The following is a 21,301-nucleotide window of genomic DNA, read 5'->3' as shown; positions in this document are numbered from 1 at the left end:
TGTTTCCAGACGAGTGGAGTTGTGCCAGTGTAAACAGTAGTCGCAATCAGAGTGGATGGATGTGCGGCAGAAATCTGCTGAGAATCACACTTCATAATGATCACTGATGGAGCGGTGGCCTTGTGGTAAATGCGCCCGACTAGGAAGCGAGTGTCCTTGGGTTCGATTCCCATACAGACCGGTAATTTTTCTGCCCCCCTCCCTCCACTAGAACTTTATAGTGATGGTTTGGATGCTAGTCTTTCGGATGAGACGATAAACCGAGGTCCCGCCGTGTGCATCAAGCACAAAGCGCATTCATCTATGTTCACCAAAACTGGTGCCTTGAAAGCCATGAAATGATTGCTGCTGCTGCTACTACTTCTTCTGCTAGTATGTCATTAGTTGGAGGAAAAATTGCTGGAGGGGTGTGGGGCAAGGGCTGTGGTGAAAAAATGAATTCTTGTGTGTTAGCAGGTGAGGACTGATGGGATGTGGGGGGGAGGGTTTAGTCAGAACTAAATAAGAGGGGAAAAAAAACTTGAGAAAATGAGCATGATGATGAAAACAAAGCAAACACAAACATCAATCAGTCTGCGATAATTGTCCTGTTGCACTGGGCATCAAACCTGCTGTAGTATCAGTAGCATCGGTCTTGGAGCAAAAAAAAAAAAAAAAAAAAGAAAAAAGGTCGAGATATAAATGGAAAAATTGGTAAGTATGATTTTATTGAAGCTCTTGCATCTCTCTCTCTCTCTCTCTCTCTGTGTTCTTACTGTTGTTCTTGGTGGAAATCGTTTGTGCGAGTGAGTGAAATCACAGGTTTGTGTGCCCACCTCTCTTAGTCTTTTATTTTCTCTCTCTCTTTCCTTTTTGTTTTGGTGATTTTGGAGGGGCATGTTTGTTTTCTGGTGGTAATTGAAAGGCACCGTTGTCGCCAATTAAAATGTGTGCCTTCGTCCATCGTTATTATTACTTTTATTAAATTTAAATTGTTTATCATTTTAGTTCAAATAAACTTTACCAAACAATCGACGCCTGTGGGAAGGGAGGCAACGTCTGAAAATTCGACAAGTTGCGAAGGGAGGCGACTCCATTGAGGAAGCGAGGAAAGTCCACACTTCCGGCAAAGTTCTCATCCTCTCGTGAATCATGGTGGGTGGCTCCTTTTATTATTCGTTTGCTCATCCCTTCTATTGTTCCTACCGTTTAGACACTTGCTTCTTTTATGTTAAACGATACATTGCCTCTTAGTAGTTAGTTTTCTTCTCGACGTGTATACATTCTTCGCCCAGTACATATCAAATTACAAATGAACGAACAAGATGCCATTCATGCCCGGCTTTTATCATGATCGGACGATGCCGAATGCGGAAGTTTGGTATTTATTTTCGGTATTAAATTAGAAACGCTGCTGTTGCTACTTGTGTTGTCGATGCTGTTTGCTATAATTTCATGTCTTTTAATAAAAAAAAAACAACACATCCACATCTCGTTCTAGTTATGATATGATTAGTGCATCGGACGGCAGTCGGACTGGCTTCTGCAGATTATCACGAAGATGATTGATTGAATTATCCACTATTTGACTTGACATTGCTCGAGGCGCGACTAAGAGTTGGCACATCGTGGCAGATGATGCATGAACCGGAAAGTAAAACAAGTTAAAATGGTGAAGAACAAAAACCCCATTGAACGATACCGAATAGGAGTGGTGGAAATATTTAGGGCATCGATTTAGTTCCAGCTGAGTAGGCCACACCTCCCACCATCCATCCAACCTTCAACTTCAAAATCGTGTTACTGTTAGACAGTATGTGTGCCATCTATCTAGACATTTTAGTGACTCCTGTAAAGTCTGTCGCATTGTTCAACCTGGGCGAATTGACTATTCAGTAGTAATTAGTATGTAATAATTGCAACTTTTTAAATTTTTTGTTTTGTTTTTATTGTTAGTAAGGATTACACAGAAACTGAATAAGTAATAGTGACATCATGCATTTTTTACCAGAAAAAATCATTTCCTCATAATCAAAATCATTTTATCTTTTTTTCTGTCCATTTGTTGGTGTAAAGTCTATGTTTGTGTTAATCTGATATTTGTCTTTTTGAGTTCGTGTATGTAAAATGTAATATATATGCTGTGTTACTGTTACTGTATGACTCTCCGAGTGTGTACATCATGTGTTTTATGTGCATGCATGTATGTGTATGTGTGTGTGTGTGTGTTGGCAAGCACAAGTGTGCACCTTACTCTGTTACAAAATTCCTGACTACCATGAGTTTGGTTTTTGATTAGGCAGCGACATTGAAGCCATACCTGAACTGTGTGAAGGAGACGTTGACTGCAGCCATGTGCGTGCAGAACTTCGACTCTCAGGTCGTTGAACGACACAACAAGCCAGAAGTCGAAGTCAAGTAAAGAAGCGCAAAGCAACTTTTTACCTGCATGCATTTGAATTTTGATAATGATAATTAATTGTAGTTTACTGTACTTTGTATCATGTGTGTGGTGTGTGTGTGCATAAAAGTTTTGATGTGTGTGTGTGTGTGTGTGTGTGTGTGTGTGTGAAAGTTAGGTTGAGTTCAGCTTCTTGCACTCTTTCTGTGAAGAATAAGCATTGATGCTGTGACAAAATGTGAAATTGTAAACTTGGTCAGTGAGTGTTCCCAGAGGAGTCCTTGGAAATTTTTTGCACTGTGTCTGAAGCTGTACACTCTCAGTAGTAATTGTATAGTGTATTATAACTATATGGTTAGTACTGCCAGTGTTGAAACCTCATTGCTATTAATGACAGTCATTTCATGGCTTTGGCACCAGTTTTGGTGAACATAGATGATATGGTAAGCAGGTCCTTCTTGTGTTGTTTTGATGAATGATAAGCAGTTTTACAGAAACTAGGAAATTGGATGGAATGAAAAGCGAACTCAAAGGGACACTGTTTATGGATTGTTTATATTTAGATTATAGATTATATTATTACTCAGTGGGTGTTGCTGTTTTTTTTTTTTTTTTTTTTTTTTAAACTACCAGTTTCTGCATTGAGAACAGTTATTACTTAATAGTATTACTGTTTTTTTTTTTTTAACAAATATTTTTTTGCACTACTTGTATTGTAACAAACACTTCTGTTCTGTGATGATTAGAGCAAGATCATGTTGACCCTCCGCCACACCACACCTCCCCCAAAAGCAGTACTTATTGATAATCTGTTGATTCGTCACCAGAATTGAAAGGTGTCATTGCAACACTAGGAACTGAGGATCACTGTTCTGACAAGATGATTTAGTGTAAACAGTATCACTAGAATCGGGATGTATGTATTGGTATGTTGTTATTGTATCAGTTTATAATGTTTATTTTAATTACAAATACTTAACCGTGACCCAACTAGTGCAGGTGTTGTTATTTTTGAGTTTGCCCGTTTGATACTGTTCAACAGAAGCAGCAAAGAATTGTTGCTGACACCGGTGGTGATCAGCCGAAATGAGAAAGAGAGAGTGTTGATAGAGAGCTCCATCAACTCCCTGCGGATCAGTATAGCTGTCAAACAGGTCAGTCAGTGAGTCACAGTTTTTCCTGTGAGCGCGAAATTTAACACAGTTAAAAAGAATGATGCTTTGTTGTGTGTTGTGCGGACTGAATGGCTTGGAAGTGATAGTTGTTTTAATTCAAGTATAGTTGTCTTATTGTCCCTGTTGTATCAGTCGCAGTCTGTATGTATGCAGAACTAATGTGTATTATAATATATAATGATATTGATCTTTCATTTTTTATGAGCTACTTTAACTTAAGCCGATATTATATATGAAGGATTGTATTTGAAAGTAAAACAAGAATGTTTGTACATCATGAAAAACAACAGTTCTGGAAAGCTTGTATGTCAAATATCTCATGTATTTTGACAAAGGCTATATTTGAAAGGAAACTGTCGAATTAGTGTATGCTGAAAAAAAAAAGCAAAAAAAAAAGCATATCAATTATAATGAATATTTTCCATTATCATCTTTCAGTTTCAAAATTATTTCATGAAACTGTCGAATTAGTATATGTTTAAAAAAAAAGAAAAAAAAGTGTATTAATTATAATGAATATTTTCCATGATCATCTTTCAGTTTCACAATTGTTCCACTACTTTTCATGTGGATTCCTCTATTTTTCCTGAAATAACTCTTCATTTCCTTGTTTTTCTTGTTCACCAAGCCTGAAGGACTTTCTTTGCTGTTTTGTTGTTTTTTCTTCCTGTCACCATGTGTTTTATTATATTGTTTCATGTGGTCACAGGCTGATGAAATAGAGAGGATTCTGTGCCACAAGTTCATGAGGTTCATGATGATGAGAGCTGAGAACTTTGTAGTGCTACGACGGAAACCAGTAGAGGTGGGTGGATCTGCATGTCTGAGTGGTGACAGCGATTAACGTGCAAATAAGAAGAGAAAGAATGGAAATAAAAAAAATGATGATAATGATGATGCTGATCACAATTTTATGCATCTTGTTTCATGCAGAGGGCTTCCTGAAAGATGAGAAGGTGTACATGGACACTGTTCAGTATCACATGAAGAATGTAATGTGATGTTTTTGAACTTAAGATTTTTTTGTCTTTTAGGTCCGAGAGATCCAGAATAAGAAGTGTAAGCTTATTTTTTTTTTTTTTTTTTAGCTCCAAGTTTCCTGTATTTATTTATTTTGTTTTTTTGCCCCAGTTTGACATGGAAAGTCTGGCTATAGTGTGCACCAATTTGCTAAGGCCAGAAATCAGAAGCTCCCAGTGCTGTTGATGAAGTTCTGTGTCAGAGAAAAATTTGCAAGAATTTTGTCTCCAGTTTGCACTCTGTGTGTGTGTGTGTGTGTGTGTGTGTGTGTGTGTGTGTGTGTGGTTAATAATGTGTCTTGCCTACTAACAGCCAATCATGCCCATTGGCATGTAGGGCAGCAACAAAGAATAATGTGCCTTCCTGATCACTACATAATCATTGATACTTTTATTTTCTTGATTTTGTTAAATATGATTTTTGACTCACTTGTGTAAACAAAGTGTCTATGTTTTAACCCGGTGTTCAGTTGTCTGTGTCTGTGTCTGTGTGTTCGTGGTAAACTTTAACATTGACATTTTCTCAGCAAATACTTTGTCAGTTGACACCAAATTAGGCATAAAAATAGGAAAAATTCAGTTCTTTCCAGTCATCTTGTTTAAAACAATGTTGCACCTCTGGGATGGGCACAAAAAAATAAAAAATGAAGCCTAATTATATGGAAACTGCATTTACTGTTATATTTTAAATTTTTTGTATTCTCTAAACTTGGCACTTTGATCTGATATTCTGACCCAACAACAAGAGCAGTCATTATTATCATTTTCTGTTCAAACAGGAACTTCTTTTGCTAAGCATGGAAGTTTTATTTATTTTGCAAACGTTTTGATGCAGATAGTAAAAAAGGCTAGGGGACTTAATTTGCTTTCTCATCTTAAACATTACATTTTGAAATTATGCTCAATACATAAAAAGCTTGGATTTTTTTAAAAAGTGTATCACAAGTGAGTCTTGAAGGCCTTGCCTCTCTTGTTATGTGTTGTTTTATTTCCTGTTTTGGATTTTTTTCTTCATGGTTACACAGCTCTAAAGCCAACAACTAACTGCTGTGTCTTGGTGTTCAGGGCTACGACATCAGCTTCCTGATCACCAACGTGCACACGGAGCAGATGTTCAAGCACAAGCTGGTGGACTTCATCATCCAGTTCATGGAGGAGATCGACAAGGAGATCAACGAGATGAAGCTGGCAGTCAACTCCCGTGCTCGCATCAGCGCTGAGGAGTTCTTGAAAAACTTCTGAAGCTGTGGCTTTTTTTGAGTGGGTGGCTGTGGTGTATGACTTTCCTTTTTCTGAAGGTGAGGGGTTTGAGAGGTTTTTTTTTAATTTTTTATTTTTTTTAGTGGTTGTGGTGTTTTTTTAGTTGTTTGGTGGGTGGGATAATTATAATTATTATTTAATTACACATACTTAACTGTGACCCACTAGTGCAGACTCCGGCAGGGGTCTGACATTCCTGTCCTGTGCAAACTACTATCCACATGTGTGTGTGTGTGTGTGTGTGTGTGTGTGTGAGAGAGAGAGAGAGAGAGAGAGAGAGAGAGAGAAAAGGTGGGGAACATGTCATGAAAAACATTAGGTCAGTGCTTGGGTATTTTGTTGTTTGTTTTTTTAATTTAATTTAATTTAATTTTTTTCTTTTGTCCCCGAGTTTTTGACATGTGCTTATAAGTTGGTAATTGTAACTTTGAGTCATAATTTTTTCTCTGTGTGTTTCCAGAGTGAGTACAATTGTTGGTTTCGAGTGTTGACATGTTCTTAAAAGATGGTAATTGTAACGGTGAGCCATCATTTTTTTCTTTTGTGTGTTTCCAGAGTGGGTACAATTGTTGATTTCATTGCTGCTGCTGCTGCTGACCCTGTGGAAGCTGTGAGGTTGATGGGCGCCACACTGAAACGAGAGAGACAACAGTTACAAGACGGAGAGACACCACTTCTTCAGTTCTCTTCTGTTTAGCTAGTTGACAGGACATAAAGGTTCTAATACTGTGGAAAGGTATCTCTATAGAAAGAGTGAGTGATATTTGAATACTTATGTAGAAGGTTTTGAAGATAAAGACAGGGCAGATGTTGATTTTGGTGTTACTTGCATTCTTTGGGTAAAAATAGACATATGGAAAAAAAAAAACCAGCAACAAAAAATGACCCAAGAAAATAAACTGAAGGCAGATAACAAAGTATTACTGTAACAACAGGGATGAGAGAGTGCAGGATATGTTTTTTTGACAGTCACAGATTCTGATACAAGTTCAGACTGTGCGTGGTTTGGGTGTAGGTGTTTGTATGTGTGTGCATGTATAGTGTGTGCGTTTCCTCTGTGACCAAATTTCTGTATGTTTCTTCAAGATGTTCTTCATTTTTTTTATGTGATTTTATCTTCTTTTTTTTAATAATTTTTTTATGGATGGAATCATTTTCTTTAAAAGCTGGTTCACTGGCACAGACTGCTGCAGAAGCATGGAGACAGAAGGTTTTTCAGGCAGTGTTCACAGTAGGGTGGGGAGGGCTGCAAGAAGCTTTAACTCACTCCGGACCAATAGTTTTCTCCCTACAGATGACGCATTTGTTAGGGTTAGGAAAAAAATCACAAAAAATACAAAACATGAAGTAACTGAATGAAACTCACTGTACTTGACCCACTGACCCCTCTCCTCATGTGAACGCCCATCCCCCTCCATCTTCACTGCTCTCAGAAGCTGAGTCACTGTCAGTACTTCTTGCTGGTAGCTTTCTTCACTACAGATACTTTACTCAATGTCTTCATCATCCTCGTCGATGTTGGAACCTTCAGTTTGAAGCATTTCAATCACTTCAGCAGCGGTAAAAGCCGCTGTTGTGATCTAGTTTGCTCCAAAAATTTCTGCTTATATCACCTGCGACGCCATTTTCGATATGTGTGCAGATTAGCTTGTCGTATGGGGTCCTAAACTCGCTGGCTCGCTGTGGAGTGTGTTGTTGCGGATATCTCATGAAGAAACTTTTCATTCGACCCTTGACACATTCGCAATGCCTGGTGTAGCTGTGGTTGTTATGCTGCCCCATGATGAAAACGTGGACAAAATTTTAATTGTCGAAACCGCTCTGGTGTTCCTTCGTCTGGAACACTACCTTTCGTCAGGAACGCTATAGCGTTTCACTGTCTGGAGTGAGTTAAGGGAGTTACTGTTATTGCTCCCAGTTCCCCCCTGGGCTGTAGGGGCACATCATGATGAAAAGCTGCCTCATGGAATGCTGCACCTACAAGCCTCTGTGTCTATGCTACTTGGCTAGTGTCTGGTTTGAGATGAGAAGCAGTGAATCGGAGGAGGTGGAGGGGAGTTGGGGGTGGGGGGAGGGAATTACATCAGCATAACAAAGTATATAAGAAGGGATATAATAATTTGTTTGGTTTTTATATTTCCATCCTTGTTTATATTTTATTTCAGTTATTTATTTATTCATTTTTTTGTGTGTGTTGCTTATTGTATACATTTGTATTTGTTCAGTGTACTTATACTTCTTTTAATGCCGATTGTTTCTTTGACCATTGTCTATGGTTCTGTACACAAATGGTTATCACTTTGCAAAACAACAAAACTTTGTTTTGATGAGGAAAATGAATAAATCCATTATGAAATAAACCATGCTTGGTTCTAACCAATTTCTTTCATGTTATTGTGGGTTTATTAGTGCGTGAGCATCAGTTGCATGTGTGTCTTTCTACACCTTCCTTCTCTTCTTTTTATTCTTGTGCTGTAGCACAAACTGTTTATTGCTGTTTGTTCATTCACTTCTGGTGAAATGACATTGAACTTAATAATGCACCCATTGCACTGTCTAATCATGAACATAATTAGCGATGGATTAGTGGGTTTGGATCTTGACTGGGAAGAGAGGGTTACAGGTCTGACACATTAGGTATGAGTGGTGGTTTGGATGCTAGTCTTTGGGACAAGATAATAAATGGAGATTCCTTTAGCAGTATGCACTTTGTGCTCATGGAAAACCCAGATGTGGCAAAGAATTGTGACAATGTGCTGTTCCTGCTGAGAGCAACTCTGAATTTCATACAGACAGATCTGTTGTGACAAAAAGAGTAATACAACAGAATACAATTGTATTTCAGGAAAGGGCAACACAACACAGATTCACATCAATACAAGCTGTTTGCTTGTTGCTCAGGTGTTCATGAGTGCATGTTTTATGTTTTCTGAATAATGATTTGTTTAACTCACTCAGTACGGCCAGTCCTCTCTTCTCTACACAGACCCCTCGGATGTCCAGTGGGTGTCTGAATGACCCAACCTTTAGCTTCCGTCGTCAGAACTGTGGTATTCTTTGTCAACATTCACCTCTTCAGTATAAGAGCCTTCCGCTTGCAATATTTTGATGATGGTAACTGGGATGAAACGCTTTTAATGTCGTCTCTTTCGCCGTTCGTATGGAGAGAGTTAACCAACCAACTCTGTACAATACAATACAATACAATACAATACAACCCAATCCAATGCAATACAGAGCACACGCCCACTTGGCCATGTCTGTGTGCAGAGCACACCATGTTCATTGCTGCAAAGGCACTCCATCCTGTTCTATTTCCTGGACACCAGTAGCATCCGTTTCTTGTATGCTGTAACTTAAAAACGTGTAGCTTACGTAGAGGTTCTCCATCAAGCCCATAACAGGCAGGTCATCTGCTGCCTGCGGAGATAAGGGAAAAAATACTATTCTGTGAAATAGTTCTTTGAAAATTATTTTATGTTAGTCGTATCAACATGACCTTATCATTATATTGTTGGAAGGCACCGTGGCAGAATTGTTCAAGATTCCTGATCCAGTGTTCACCGATGATCAGTTCCAGAGCCAATAGATTTGCGAAATATTTTAGCACCATTTTCAGCCATAAAACATAGACTTCTTTTCTTTTCTTTTGTTAGATATTTTGTTTCCTTTTTCTTGAAATAGTGGTTATCTTCCCATGATTGTGAATTATTTCTTGCTGTTAGTATTGTCATATCATCTATTCATTTTCCTTCAGTGAAGCATATTATGTACTTTTCAGCATTATTTGATTTTTTAAAAGTTGCAGATTTATTGACAAAGATCAAAAATAGTTCAGGGAGTCAAATTATCTTTGATACACACATGTACATGCACATGCACACACAAAAATGCTGGCTCACATGCATGCATGCACACACAAACTACCAATCCAACATAATGTATTATTTATTTCATTTTCTGTCATTCTCAAGCACTTCCCATGCAAAGGGGAAAACGTATTTCAAGTGCGAGAGAGAGACAGAGAAAGAGAGAGAGAGAGAGAGAGAGAGAGATAAAAGTTTCTGCTAATTAAAACCATACATTTTCAGGTGGTTGTTTTTTGTTTCCATAGTGTAAACAAATGTGGTTTTAGTGGACTAATCCTGATGTTTCACTTGTGATATATCTATCTGAAAATATTAAGCATACATGAACGTTTAAATGTTTACAAGTTTTTTGCTTTCAGTATTGAAATTTTTACGAAATCCAATGAAAGATTCTTTGCAAAGATCATTATACACATAAAACAATTGACACAAGTATTGACATAACCCCCCAAAACAACAACAACAACAAATAACACAAACAACCCCCCACCCCCAAAACACCAACAACAACAAACAACAGCCACAAACAAACAACTATTGACTGAGAACATGTAGGATGGACTGGAAAACCATTTTGCAGAGACCCAGACTCAGACACAAAACTGGCCTAAAGGAATCTGGTGAACAATTGTGTGGGGTGCCCCAATGACTCTTCACCGAGTTAAGGCAGAAGAAGGCATAATACATGGCGTATGATTAAAACACCTTCCACACCCATTCGCCAAAGATTAACCTATTCAGCCCCACAAGCCTTCCAGGATTTCGTTCCCTCATTTCTCACACACGTAGCCCGAACTGTTCGGATCGCCTGTGCCGGCAGCCGCAAGCCGTCCTTTCATTCTCTCACATTTCTCACACACGTTGCCCAAACCGTCCGAACCGCCGGTCCAGTCCCAAGGCGTCTTTTCGTTCTGTCATTTCTCACACATGTGGACAAAACCATGCGGACCGCCAAGTCAATCCCAAGCCGACCTTTCGTTCTATCATTTCGTAGTCCAAACCGCCTCTCCAATCCCAATCCGGCGTCCTTTCGTTCTCTCATTTCTCACACACGTAGCCCAAACCGTGTGGGTTGTCCTTATCCTTACTGTCCGCCAGAGAGTACTGGTGACCGGCCTTCATAACGATGACGTTGTCCCTGTTCCCTTCGTTGTCCGGCTGTCCAGACGCCCAGTACGTCGTGTCCACGGCTTGTCCGCCCGGCAGCCACCGGAAGTCCGGCACACCGCCGGACCAAGCCGTGTTCCAGGCAGAGGCCGGCCTAGCTGCCCCGACGAAGTAGTCCACAGCGTTGTCTGTGAAACCTGTGGTGGAAACAAGTGATCTGTCACTGACAGAGAGACGGAAAATATCTTTGCTGGTGTTTATCGTCAACACAGTAAAATTGCAAAGGTGCATGAAGCGTCTCTCTCTCTCTCTCTCTCATTTGTATTTGGATCCCCTGCAGAAGGGGCTGTGACTTTTTCTGAATAAAGAATTTCGTTTCGTTTTCGTTTCGTTTACTCACGTTGGTTGTACCGCAGGGTGCGGACCAGGAAGTGGAGGCGGTCAGGGGTGTGCAGGGACACGAGACTCAGGCTGCGGTTACTGCAGGCCTCCCGGGCGTCCTCCCAGCTGGTGACCCGCAGCTCCTGGTTGTACGCCACCAGCACGCACAGCCCGCTGTGTCGGTCCCAGACGAAGTGCTCGTGGAGGGAGCAGCCCTCTGCAACATTGAAGGCAAAGGCAGACACTGCCGTGGACTTGGTTTGAATAATCTTTGATTGCTCAACAGTACACATGGTTACGATGCAAACAAAGACAAAAGAACATCAACAAGCTTAAAGCTTATACTGTGCACTTCAATTTTAACATGATGGCTGATGAACCATTATTATCACTTGTATCAAAACTGCTTATTCATTTGATACAATAGCTTGGACATAGAGTGGTGCATGCGGTCTCAGCTGTGGACAATTTGGCCTGGAGGACGTTACCCAGCAAGTTCAGTTGTCAGACCCCACCCGCCCTTTGGGGTGGGGTGGCCGAGCGGTTAGAGCACTCGATTCTCGCCCGATTTTTTAAAGTTCGATCCCAGCCTGTTTCGGTGCACCTGGTGGGTTGATAAGTTCGGAGGTTTTCCCGATCTCCCAGGTCAATGATCATGCAGACATGTTAGTCCCTGAACCCTCTTCGTGTAGATCAAACACGCACGTTAAAGATCCTATGATCTATATCAGAAATCGGTGGGTTGTGGATACAAGAACATGCCCAGCATGCGCAACCCCGAAAACATGGTAGTATGGTTACCTACATGGCGGGGTAATAACCATCATACACGTTGCAGCCCGCTAACGCAGAGGACCCTGGAAGAAGAGGAAGCGTCGTTGGACGCATGAGGCGACTGGTCAAGGCGCTCCGTATTCGGCAGTTCCTCATCCATTGTTCTGGTATTACCCTGTCATCTGTCGGCTAGTCTGAGGTCTCTTCTCTATCCACCGTTTGCTGCCAGTCGATCTCGGGCCGCCCTCTTTCTGTCTGCATTTGCAAGTCTCACTATTATCCTCTTTCTGTCTGCATTTGCAAGTCTCACTATTATCCTCTTTCTGTCCGCATCTGCAAGCCTCTATTTCCTGTCTTTCAGTCTGCATTTGCAAGCCTCACTATATCTATTCTCTTTATGTCTGTGTTTGCAAGCCTCACTATATCTATTCTCTTTCTGTCTGTGTTTGCAAGCCTCACTATATCTATTCTCTTTATGTCTGTGTTTGCAAGCCTCACTATATCTATTCTCTTTCTGTCTGTGTTTGCAAGCCTCACTATATCTATTCTCTTTATGTCTGTGTTTGCAAGCCTCACTATATCTATTCTCTTTCTGTCTGTGTTTGCAAGCCTCACTATATCTATTCTCTTTATGTCTGTGTTTGCAAGCCTCACTATATCTATTCTCTTTCTGTCTGTGTTTGCAAGCCTCACTATATCTATTCTCTTTCTGTCTGTGTTTGCAAGCCTCACTATATCTATTCTCTTTATGTCTGTGTTTGCAAGCCTCACTATATCTATTCTCTTTCTGTCTGTGTTTGCAAGCCTCACTATATCTATTCTCTTTATGTCTGTGTTTGCAAGCCTCACTATATCTATTCTCTTTCTGTCTGTGTTTGCAAGCCTCACTATATCTATTCTCTTTATGTCTGTGTTTGCAAGCCTCACTATATCTATTCTCTTTCTGTCTGTGTTTGCAAGCCTCACTATATCTATTCTCTTTATGTCTGTGTTTGCAAGCCTCACTATATCTATTCTCTTTATGTCTGTGTTTGCAAGCCTCTCTATCCAACCTCTTTCTGTCTGTGTTTGCAAGCCTCACTATATACTATCCTATCACAACAGCCTCCCTTCGGCCACTCACCGGAGGTGGCCCTGTAGTACTTGGTGGCGCCGGTGTCCACGAGGAGGTTCCGGTCCACGAACTGCATGGAGCACAGCTCGCAGCTTCTGCCCCGGGCAGTGAAGCGGAACGAGTTGCACCAGCCCCGACTCTGACACTGCAGGGCGCATCCTCCGGCCGACACCTCCCCCACTAACTGCGTTTGCACCTCGTGGTTGTCGTCGTCGATTTGGCAGGAAGACACCAGGGGGCTGTTTTGCCATAGGGTGCTGGTCGTGAGGGTGCACCTGTGGTGTCAGACAGTTCAGGGGGAAAAAAAAAAAAAGAAGGAAAGAAACGGAAAAAAAGGAGAAAGGATGAAATAAAGAAAGAAAGAAGAAAGAAAGAAAAGGAAAAAAAGAGAAAGAATGAAAGAAAGAAAGAAAAGGAAAAAAAGAAAGAATAAAAGAAAGAAAGAAAGAAAAGGAGAAAAAAAGAGAAAGAATGAATGAAAGAAAGAAAATGAAAAAAAAGGAAGAAAGAAAAAAAAAAGATAAAAAGAAAAAAAAGAAAGAAAAGACGAAAAAAAGAGGACCCCCCCCCCCCCCCCCCCCCCCCCAAAAAAAAACCCACACAAAAAAAACACACAAACAAAAACACAAACAAACTACAACAACAACAACAACAACAACCAAAAAACAAAACAACAACAACAACCCCCCCCAAAAAAAAACAAACAACAAAAAACAAAAAACAATACAAAACAAAAACCAGAAAAACCAAACGCATTTTATTTTGAAGGTGTTCCGAGAGGATGTTCAGTATCAAACAGTATTTTAACCCCTTGACTTCCGTTGACGAGTATGCTCTTCAGTGCAGGGCTGTTACTTGACTGAGCTTGCAGTAAGGTCGGGATGTTAGTCACCATACATTCTTTATTAACAGTTCTTCCTCTTTGGGTTGCATTGTTTTTGTTCAGCTAAATCAATTACACCACTACAAAGTGCACAAGAAGTATTTGCACTTCAGGTTCACTCAACGCCTATTTCGTTTCTCCAAAGTCTTCATTAAAAAAAAGAAAAAGAAAGAAAGGATAGTTTTTCTACTTTAACTCTCTCCATACGAACGGCGAAAGAGACGACGTTAACAGCGTTTCACCCCAATTATCACCATCAAAATATTGTAAGCGGAAGGCTCTTATACTGAAGAGGTGAATGTTGACAAAGAATACCATAATTTTGACGACGGAAGCTAAAGGTTGGGTCATTCGGACACCCACTGGACATCCGAGGGGTCTGTGTAGAGGAGAAGAGAGGACTGGCCGTACTGAGTGAGTTAAGCGGTATCGATATTCAAGTGATATTCTCCAAAGTTCAGCGGTCGAAAGGTTAATATTTTGTACACTATTCTGTTTTGTACAGTGCGTTCTTGTTCTCGTCCCCTTTTGTGAGTGGTAGCATACTTTTTTTATATTATTTTGATTTTGATTTTGTAGTTTTGATTAAAGCTATACATTATCTACAATAATAATGTAACAGAAAAGAGGATAAAGAGGGGACACCGTGAACATGATGCAAACGGCTGATAACTACAGGCCTGTGTCTCTGTACATGGTATACTCACGCGGAACTGTAAGGGTTAAATCCCAGCATCATTATCATATACAGTTGACGACATCCTTCTTTTGCTTAAAATGTGGAACGTTTTGGGGTTAAATTCTAGCATCATTATCACAAACAATTGACGACAGCCTTTTTTTTCTGGTTAAAATGTTCAGTTACAGAATTTATCCTGGATTTACTGAACAGGGCAAGAGATTTCATTATATATGTTTATCAGGATGTACAAATCGTACAGTGTGCCTATCAGTATCAGTATCAGTAGCTCAAGGACGCGTCACTGCGTTCAGTCAAATCCACATACGCTACACCACGTCTGCAAAGCAGATGCCTGACCAGCAGCGTAACCCAACGCGCTTAGTCAGGCCTTGAGAAAAAAAAAAGAAAAAAAAAAAAGAAAAAGAAAAAAAAGAAAAAAAGAAAGAAAAGAAAAAAAAAAGGAGTGTGCATAATAAGGTTACATTGCTTTCTGACAAAACCACGAGAATTTAATAAAAGACGGTATAAATTATGAAATTGTTACGCCCTACCGCGTAGATAACATAAGAAGATTAGGAGAAAGTAAGTTTGTTTATTTATTGACTGTTGTTTGCAACGTGAAGCCCCTCGATCTATTAATTTGTTTGTATTTATTTACTTGCTGTTGTTGTTTATGGAAGAATGCCTTACATTATTTATTCATATGCTATTCTTCTTGTCAGTTTATGACGCAAAACTCTTTCATTAATTCATGCGTTTACTGTTGCATTTTTGACACAAGGAAGGTGGCAGAATGGTTAAGACGCTCAGCTGCCAATACAGAGAGTCCGTGAGGGTGTGGGTTCGAATCCCGCTCTCGCCCTTTCTCCTAAGTTTGACTGGAAAATCAAACTGAGCGTCTAGTCTTTCGGATGAGACGATAAACCGAGGTCCCGTGTGCAGCACGCACTTGGCGCACTTAAAAAGAACCCATGGCAACGAGAGTGTTGTCCTCTGGCGAAATTACGTAAAATGAAATCCACTTTCATAGGTACACAAATATGTAAGCATGCACTCAAGGCCTGACTAAGCGCGTTGGGTTATGCTGCTGGTCAGGCATCTGCTCAACAGATGTGGTGTAGCGTGTATGGATTTGTCCGAACGCAGTGACGCCTCCTTGAGAAAGTGAAACTGAAACTGACACAAGAAGCATTCCCTAACTTTATTTATTTATATGTTTTAGTACTGGCTGCTGTAGTTTACGAAACAAAACAGCTGCTTACTGTATTCATTTGCAGTTGTTTATGACTGACACAAGCCCCCTTACTTCGTGTATGTACTTATTTAGTTGCTTTTGTCGTTTCTTACGAAGCAACCCTTTATCTTCAATTGATCAATCACGTTATTTTCAGTTAAGCTATCAAATCATCCATTCATTCATTTTAAATTAATTGATTAATTAGTTCGTTTGTTTCCTTATTTATTTTGTAATAAATTAATAATAATAATAATAATAATAATGTACATTTATATAGCGCCCTTTCTCACTAAGAGCTCAGGGCGCTTTACATGAAAGAAAAATATTACAAGTAACACGATAAAACATTCATGACCACTCTTTCTCAAAAAAAACCCTCTCTCCACTCACACTCTCCCTTTCCCACTCCACATACATCCAAAGTGAGCTGACATGGGTGGTGTTGGAGAAAAGGAAGCTGAGAGTACTTATTGATCGGTTTTAAAAAGACGAGTCTTTAGTGATGAGCGAAAAGCAGAAATAGAATCAGATGCACGGATATGACGAGGAAGGTTGTTCCAGATGTCAGGAGCAGCAAAGAAGAAAGAAAATTAATTGATGAATCAATTTAGCTATTGGCTCTTGTTTACGACACAAAGCAACCCTTTCATTTACTCGCCTGTTTAGTTGCTGTCGAAGTTTTCATGAGCAAATAGATAAAACAGAAGAAAAGAATGCCTTACCTGCACAATACAAGGGAGAGCACAAAGAGAGCAGCACGGTGGGCCATGGTTGCCTGCCGACAGTGGTCTCCCTTCAGCCGATGCTGCTGCTGTTGTGATGTTTGCTCTGTGTTGGGGGAAGGGAGGGTAGGGTGGGGGCTGAAGCGGTGCGAAGGTGTGTGTTGTGTGTGTGTGTGTGTGTGTGTGTGTGTGTGTGTGTGTGTGTGTGTGTGTGTGTGTGTGTGTGTGTGTGTGTGTGTGTGTGTGTGTGTGTGTGTGTGTGTGTGTGTGTGTGTGTGTGTGCGCGCGCGCGCGTACGTGTACGTCTACGTCCACGTCTACGTGTATGTATGTATGTATGCACATGAGTATACGTACGTGTGTGTGCATGGGAGCACCCGGGTACGTGTGAAAAAACAAAACCAAACCAAAAAAAAACCACACAAAAAAAACACACACCCTGATCGTTCATTTTCTTTCCTTACAGAAACAACTAATCTGTTTTTCACAGCCTTTGCTGAATGCGGCATAATTCTGCATGAACACTTTGCAAACGTGACTGACTCGAGCCCACACAACTGAGGCTTTCTATCGTCGGTCAACAGAAAAACGAGCGCCTATAGTTTGCCCGCAAACAGCAGCAGCAGCCCGGAAAATCGAGTTTTTCACGCTTCATCAGTAATTCAGTTCTGAACAGATCCAGCCTGTTTTTGTTTTTTTGTTGGTTTTTTTTGGTTATAGCTGTTGCTGAAGTTATATGTCATTCCGCGCTATGGGGAGTAATCAGTTTATAAATGATTCCTTTCGCTTGCAATATAACTGATGCCCCCTCCCATCTCCCCCCCCCACTCAATACCTCACCCGTTTTTTCATCATCATGATCATCATCATCATCGTCAGCATCATCGTCATCATCATCGTCTTCTTCTTCTTCTTTCTTTCTTTCTTTCTGTCTGCTCTTTCTGTCTGTCCATCTGTCTCAGTCTCATTCTCTCACTTTCTCTTTCACTCACTTTTTGACTCACTTTTTTTTCTTTCTTTCTGTCTCCCTTCTCTTTCTGTGTCTTCCTGTATATCTTTGCCCCTCTCTTTCTCTCGTTCTTTCTTTCATTCTTTCTCTCTCTACATGTCCTGAATTTTCTTCCTATGTCTGTCTCTTTCTGTCACTCTGTTTCTCTGCCTCACACTGTCTCTCTCAATTTTTCACCCCCCCCCTCTCTCTCTCACGTTCCCTCTCTCTCTCTCATTCACTCACCTTCCCTCTCTACCCTCTCTCAGTCTCTCCCCCTTCTCTCTCTCTCCCCCTCTCTCTCCCCCCTCTCTCTTCCCCCTCTCTCTCAACAATTTGACGGGAATCGCTGACAAACAAAGCAAAGTGATGAGCGAATATCATTTCTCTGTTCGATAAACATTGCTTGTAATGATACATTTCTTTTTTTTTTTTTTTTTTTTTTTTGCATTTTCTTTTTGACAGAAGACTGTGACGAAGGTCATGTTATCTTGCGTGGAACTGGCTCCCAAGTTTGCACATACATGCATGAGAAACACCGATCAATGTGTAAACGTTAGCGACACCTGAGCTGTAAACGTGTGCAGCTATCTGCTGCACGGTGAGATTAATGGGAAGAAGAAGATGCTTTGTGCGATTTCGATGCAAGGATGAGAAGAATAAAAAAAATCTTTCATAAAAGACTCCACGAAGAGAGAGAGAGAGAGAGGGGAGATGCGGGGCTTGGGAGTGTGTGTGTGTGGGGGGTTAGGGGTGTGGGGGGGGGGTGCGGGGTGGGGGCCGGGAAAGAAACGAGGGAGAATGGGGAAGGGAAGAGAGTAAGAGAGGAGGGGAAGGAAGGAGAGGTGGCGAAAGAGAGGGAAGAAATGAATTTGAACGAATGAATGAATTCATTTCTGAGGGTAATAGAATCAGCAAAGAATGCTTTTATTTAGCTGTTTTTTATTTTTATTTTTAATTTAAAAAAAAAAAGATATCTAGTCCTTGAAAGGGAAAGAACACAACTATAGAAAGACAAGAAACGAATCAACAAACAAACTCCCCCCCCCCCCCCGAAAATATCATATCAGATCATCATATTCATCATATCAAAGCATCATATTCGCTACACATCATGGAAAGGACTACATAAACAATCGTGAACATCCACGTAAATTTTTTAAATATTTTTTTTTATTTTTAAAGAATAGCGCGTACATGGAGAGAGAGAGAAGAAAAAAGAGAGGGTGGGAGAAGACAAAGGAGAGAGAGAGAGAGAGAGAGAGAGAGAGAGAGAGAGAGAGAGAGAGAGGATGTTGTTTTATTGAAGAAACAAATCAGGTTCATTTCAATGGGGAGTTGGGGAATAAGTCATTCAGCGGAGAGAGAGAGAGAGAGTGAGAGAGAGAGAGAGAGTGTGAGAGAGAGAGAATGTATTTGTGTTTATATATGTATTTATGTGTGTGTGTGTGTGTGTGTGTGTGTGTGTGTGTGTGTGTGTGTGTGTGTGTATACTGGTGAATCTATGTGTGTGCATGTGCGTGCTTGTGTGTGTGTCTGTGCGCGCACGCGCGTGTCAGTGTGTGTGAGCGGTCATCAATAAGACTCGACACCCCGTGCCAAATACAGGGTGTCAGGTTTTGACAGCCCGGCAGGGAGCCTGGATGAAAACTGACCACAGTGGAACATCCGCAAAACCCGAAATGACATAACAACTGGCCGGGACAGACCGGGTGGCTAGAAACAATGTAAGCCCAATTGCCCACACCCTTCGGCGTGGATGACAGCACGTCCACCCCGACACCGCCGGCCGGAGAAAGACAATGAGCGTTGTTAAAAAAGGAGCTCCTGTCCAGCGACATTCCTCATTGACACGGACCTCACGTGTAGGCGTTGAAGTCCAGCTCTTTGGGAGACATCCACAAGCCATGTGGAGTGTGACGGTCCTGTTTTCTGTCCTTAACGAGTTGAAGTTAACGACCTATTGGATTGAGCCCTCAGTGACAGGTTATGTAGTGCTTGGGGTCGTGGTGTTGTTGGGGATTTCGTCGTTCGAGGGCGGTGGAGTCTAGCTGGTTGTGTGTCTAGTGTGAGGCCCATCTGGTGTTCCAAGTGAGACCCACGAAAAGTGAGAGAAATCGTGGGATTGCGAGAAATCGTTTGGCTTACATACGTCCTGATTTTCTATAGCCTAGCTTCCTACATATCACTTTACACACAACCAACTGATTTGTCGATAGACTGACTTTCTCAACCGTTTCGACATACCTCTTCTACCCCACACGCACAAACCCATACCACACCTTCCCTCTCCCACCCTCCCCCCAACCACACACACCCACACCACACCCGTCCCTCTTCACACACACGCCCCCCCTCCCACACCTCCCATAAATGACAATAGCGTCACTGTCATTTCCATTCTCTTCCTCGTGGAATGAACGTGGTTCTGAGTGAGGTTCCAGACTGCTTCTCCATGTGGTATGTGTTATATCGGGGATACGACTGTTACATAGTTTGGGGTGTTGCTACTGCTGCTACAACAACAACTACTACTACTTCTACTACTACTACTACTTTAAGAGTGAGAACAACAGCAACAATGATAATTACAGTGGTAATGAAGATGAGTATAATGATTATTATCGATGTATTCATTTATTCATTTTTGTTATTGGTTTACTTCTTAAATTACCACCCCAAATGGCCCATGACTACATCTCAGCGAGAAAACGCTGTTTGCTGCCGAGTCACAAATCGGAGAAAGTAAGCTGGCAAACCTTCTCCGGGTGGTGGTAAGACGGGCTGTAGCAGAAGAGATGAAGGAATGTTTCATCAAAATTACCACCACTTTGACAAGGTTTGTCAAATTACCTTCTTCTTCCTCCTCCTCCTCCCCCTTCTATTCTTCTTCTTCTTCTCAGTACTGAGGTAAAACCATTGTAACACTGGACATCAAAACCCACGCGTTTTTTTCTTTATTAATTTTTTTTTAGTCGCTAAAATTGTTTATATTGTCTGGCTTTCTTTTGACTAAGGAAGTTCAACTCCTTGAGGATCACGGAGCCGTGAAACGCTTCTACAGAGGACCCAGTTCTGGAATGTCGGGGGTGGAGTGGAGGGGTGGGGGGTCGTCCTCATTTGGACACACGTCCATCCATGCCCATCCGGTTGCCTTCATCTCGTCCTCCGTGCATCTTCTCCGTTGGACCAACGGCCATACCACGTTGAAAACAACGGTTCTCGTCCGATCACCGAAGTTAAGCAACGTCGGGCCCGGTTAGTACTTGGATGGGTGACCGCCTGGGAACACCGGGTGCTGTTGGCAACCTTTAAGCGCGTTGGGTTACGCTGCTGGTCAGGCATCTGCTTGGCAGATGTGGTGTAGTGTATATGGATTTGTCCGAACGCAGTGACGCCTCCTTGAGCTACTGAAACTGAATCTGCATCTTCTCCATGTCTTGCCTTAGTTTCCCCACTTTTTCTTTCCCTTGTAGTTTCTGTTTCGGAATGAATCGTCTGGTAACGTTGTTTGGAAGTCTACGCAAAGTATGGCCAATCGAGCTTCATTTATTTTTCTTTGCTGACGGGGGTGGTGGTTTTGGGTGGGTTCTTTCCCAGAGGTTGACATTTCATGTTGCTTCCGGACATCTTATGCCCGAAACGTTTCCTGTAATTGTATTTAGAATTTACCCTCATTTCACTCTCATTTGCCCAGTTTCTCCCAACCC

General features: G+C 41.3%; 2 protein-coding genes and 1 non-coding gene across 3 annotated transcripts; 2 read left to right on the top strand and 1 right to left on the bottom strand.

Moving 5' to 3' along the window:
* Positions 1–1,004: 1,004 nt before the first annotated feature.
* On the top strand, positions 1,005–7,118 carry LOC143299669 (actin-related protein 2/3 complex subunit 4-like). Its single transcript, XM_076612999.1, has 6 exons — positions 1,005–1,134; positions 2,279–2,397; positions 3,423–3,534; positions 4,265–4,360; positions 5,640–5,872; positions 6,390–7,118. The coding sequence occupies exons 1-5, from the start codon at positions 1,132–1,134 to the stop codon at positions 5,814–5,816; spliced, it is 507 nt and encodes a 168-aa protein (XP_076469114.1). The 5' UTR covers positions 1,005–1,131; the 3' UTR covers positions 5,817–5,872; positions 6,390–7,118.
* A 3,129-nt stretch (positions 7,119–10,247) lies between these two features.
* Positions 10,248–16,687, bottom strand: LOC143299972 (uncharacterized). Its single transcript, XM_076613529.1, has 4 exons — positions 16,604–16,687; positions 13,089–13,354; positions 11,211–11,408; positions 10,248–11,007 (listed from the first exon to the last, which is right to left on the bottom strand). The coding sequence occupies exons 1-4, from the start codon at positions 16,648–16,650 to the stop codon at positions 10,742–10,744; spliced, it is 777 nt and encodes a 258-aa protein (XP_076469644.1). The 5' UTR covers positions 16,651–16,687; the 3' UTR covers positions 10,248–10,741.
* A 4,092-nt stretch (positions 16,688–20,779) lies between these two features.
* On the top strand, positions 20,780–20,898 carry LOC143300086 (5S ribosomal RNA). Its single transcript, XR_013057603.1, has one exon. It is a non-coding gene; the product is annotated as a 5S ribosomal RNA (ribosomal RNA).
* Positions 20,899–21,301: the final 403 nt, after the last annotated feature.

This window comes from Babylonia areolata, chromosome 25 (assembly GCF_041734735.1).
Source record: "Babylonia areolata isolate BAREFJ2019XMU chromosome 25, ASM4173473v1, whole genome shotgun sequence".
In the NCBI taxonomy this organism is placed as follows: domain Eukaryota; kingdom Metazoa; phylum Mollusca; class Gastropoda; order Neogastropoda; family Buccinidae; genus Babylonia; species Babylonia areolata.
Note: the sequence above shows the minus strand (reverse complement) of the source record. Positions and strands in the feature narration are given on the sequence as shown.

Coding starts and splice junctions, on each gene's coding strand:
- LOC143299669 (XM_076612999.1), top strand. Junction 2,398..3,422: donor AAGCCAGAAGTCGAAGTCAA/GTAAAGAAGCGC, acceptor ACTGTTCAACAG/AAGCAGCAAAGAATTGTTGC. Junction 4,361..5,639: donor TACGACGGAAACCAGTAGAG/GTGGGTGGATCT, acceptor CTTGGTGTTCAG/GGCTACGACATCAGCTTCCT.
- LOC143299972 (XM_076613529.1), bottom strand. CDS start 16,650: ATGGCCCACCGTGCTGCTCTCTTTGTGCTCTCCCTTGTATTGTGCAG. Junction 13,355..16,603: donor CTCTCCCTTGTATTGTGCAG/GTAAGGCATTCT, acceptor CTGACACCACAG/GTGCACCCTCACGACCAGCA. Junction 11,409..13,088: donor GTACTACAGGGCCACCTCCG/GTGAGTGGCCGA, acceptor TCAATGTTGCAG/AGGGCTGCTCCCTCCACGAG.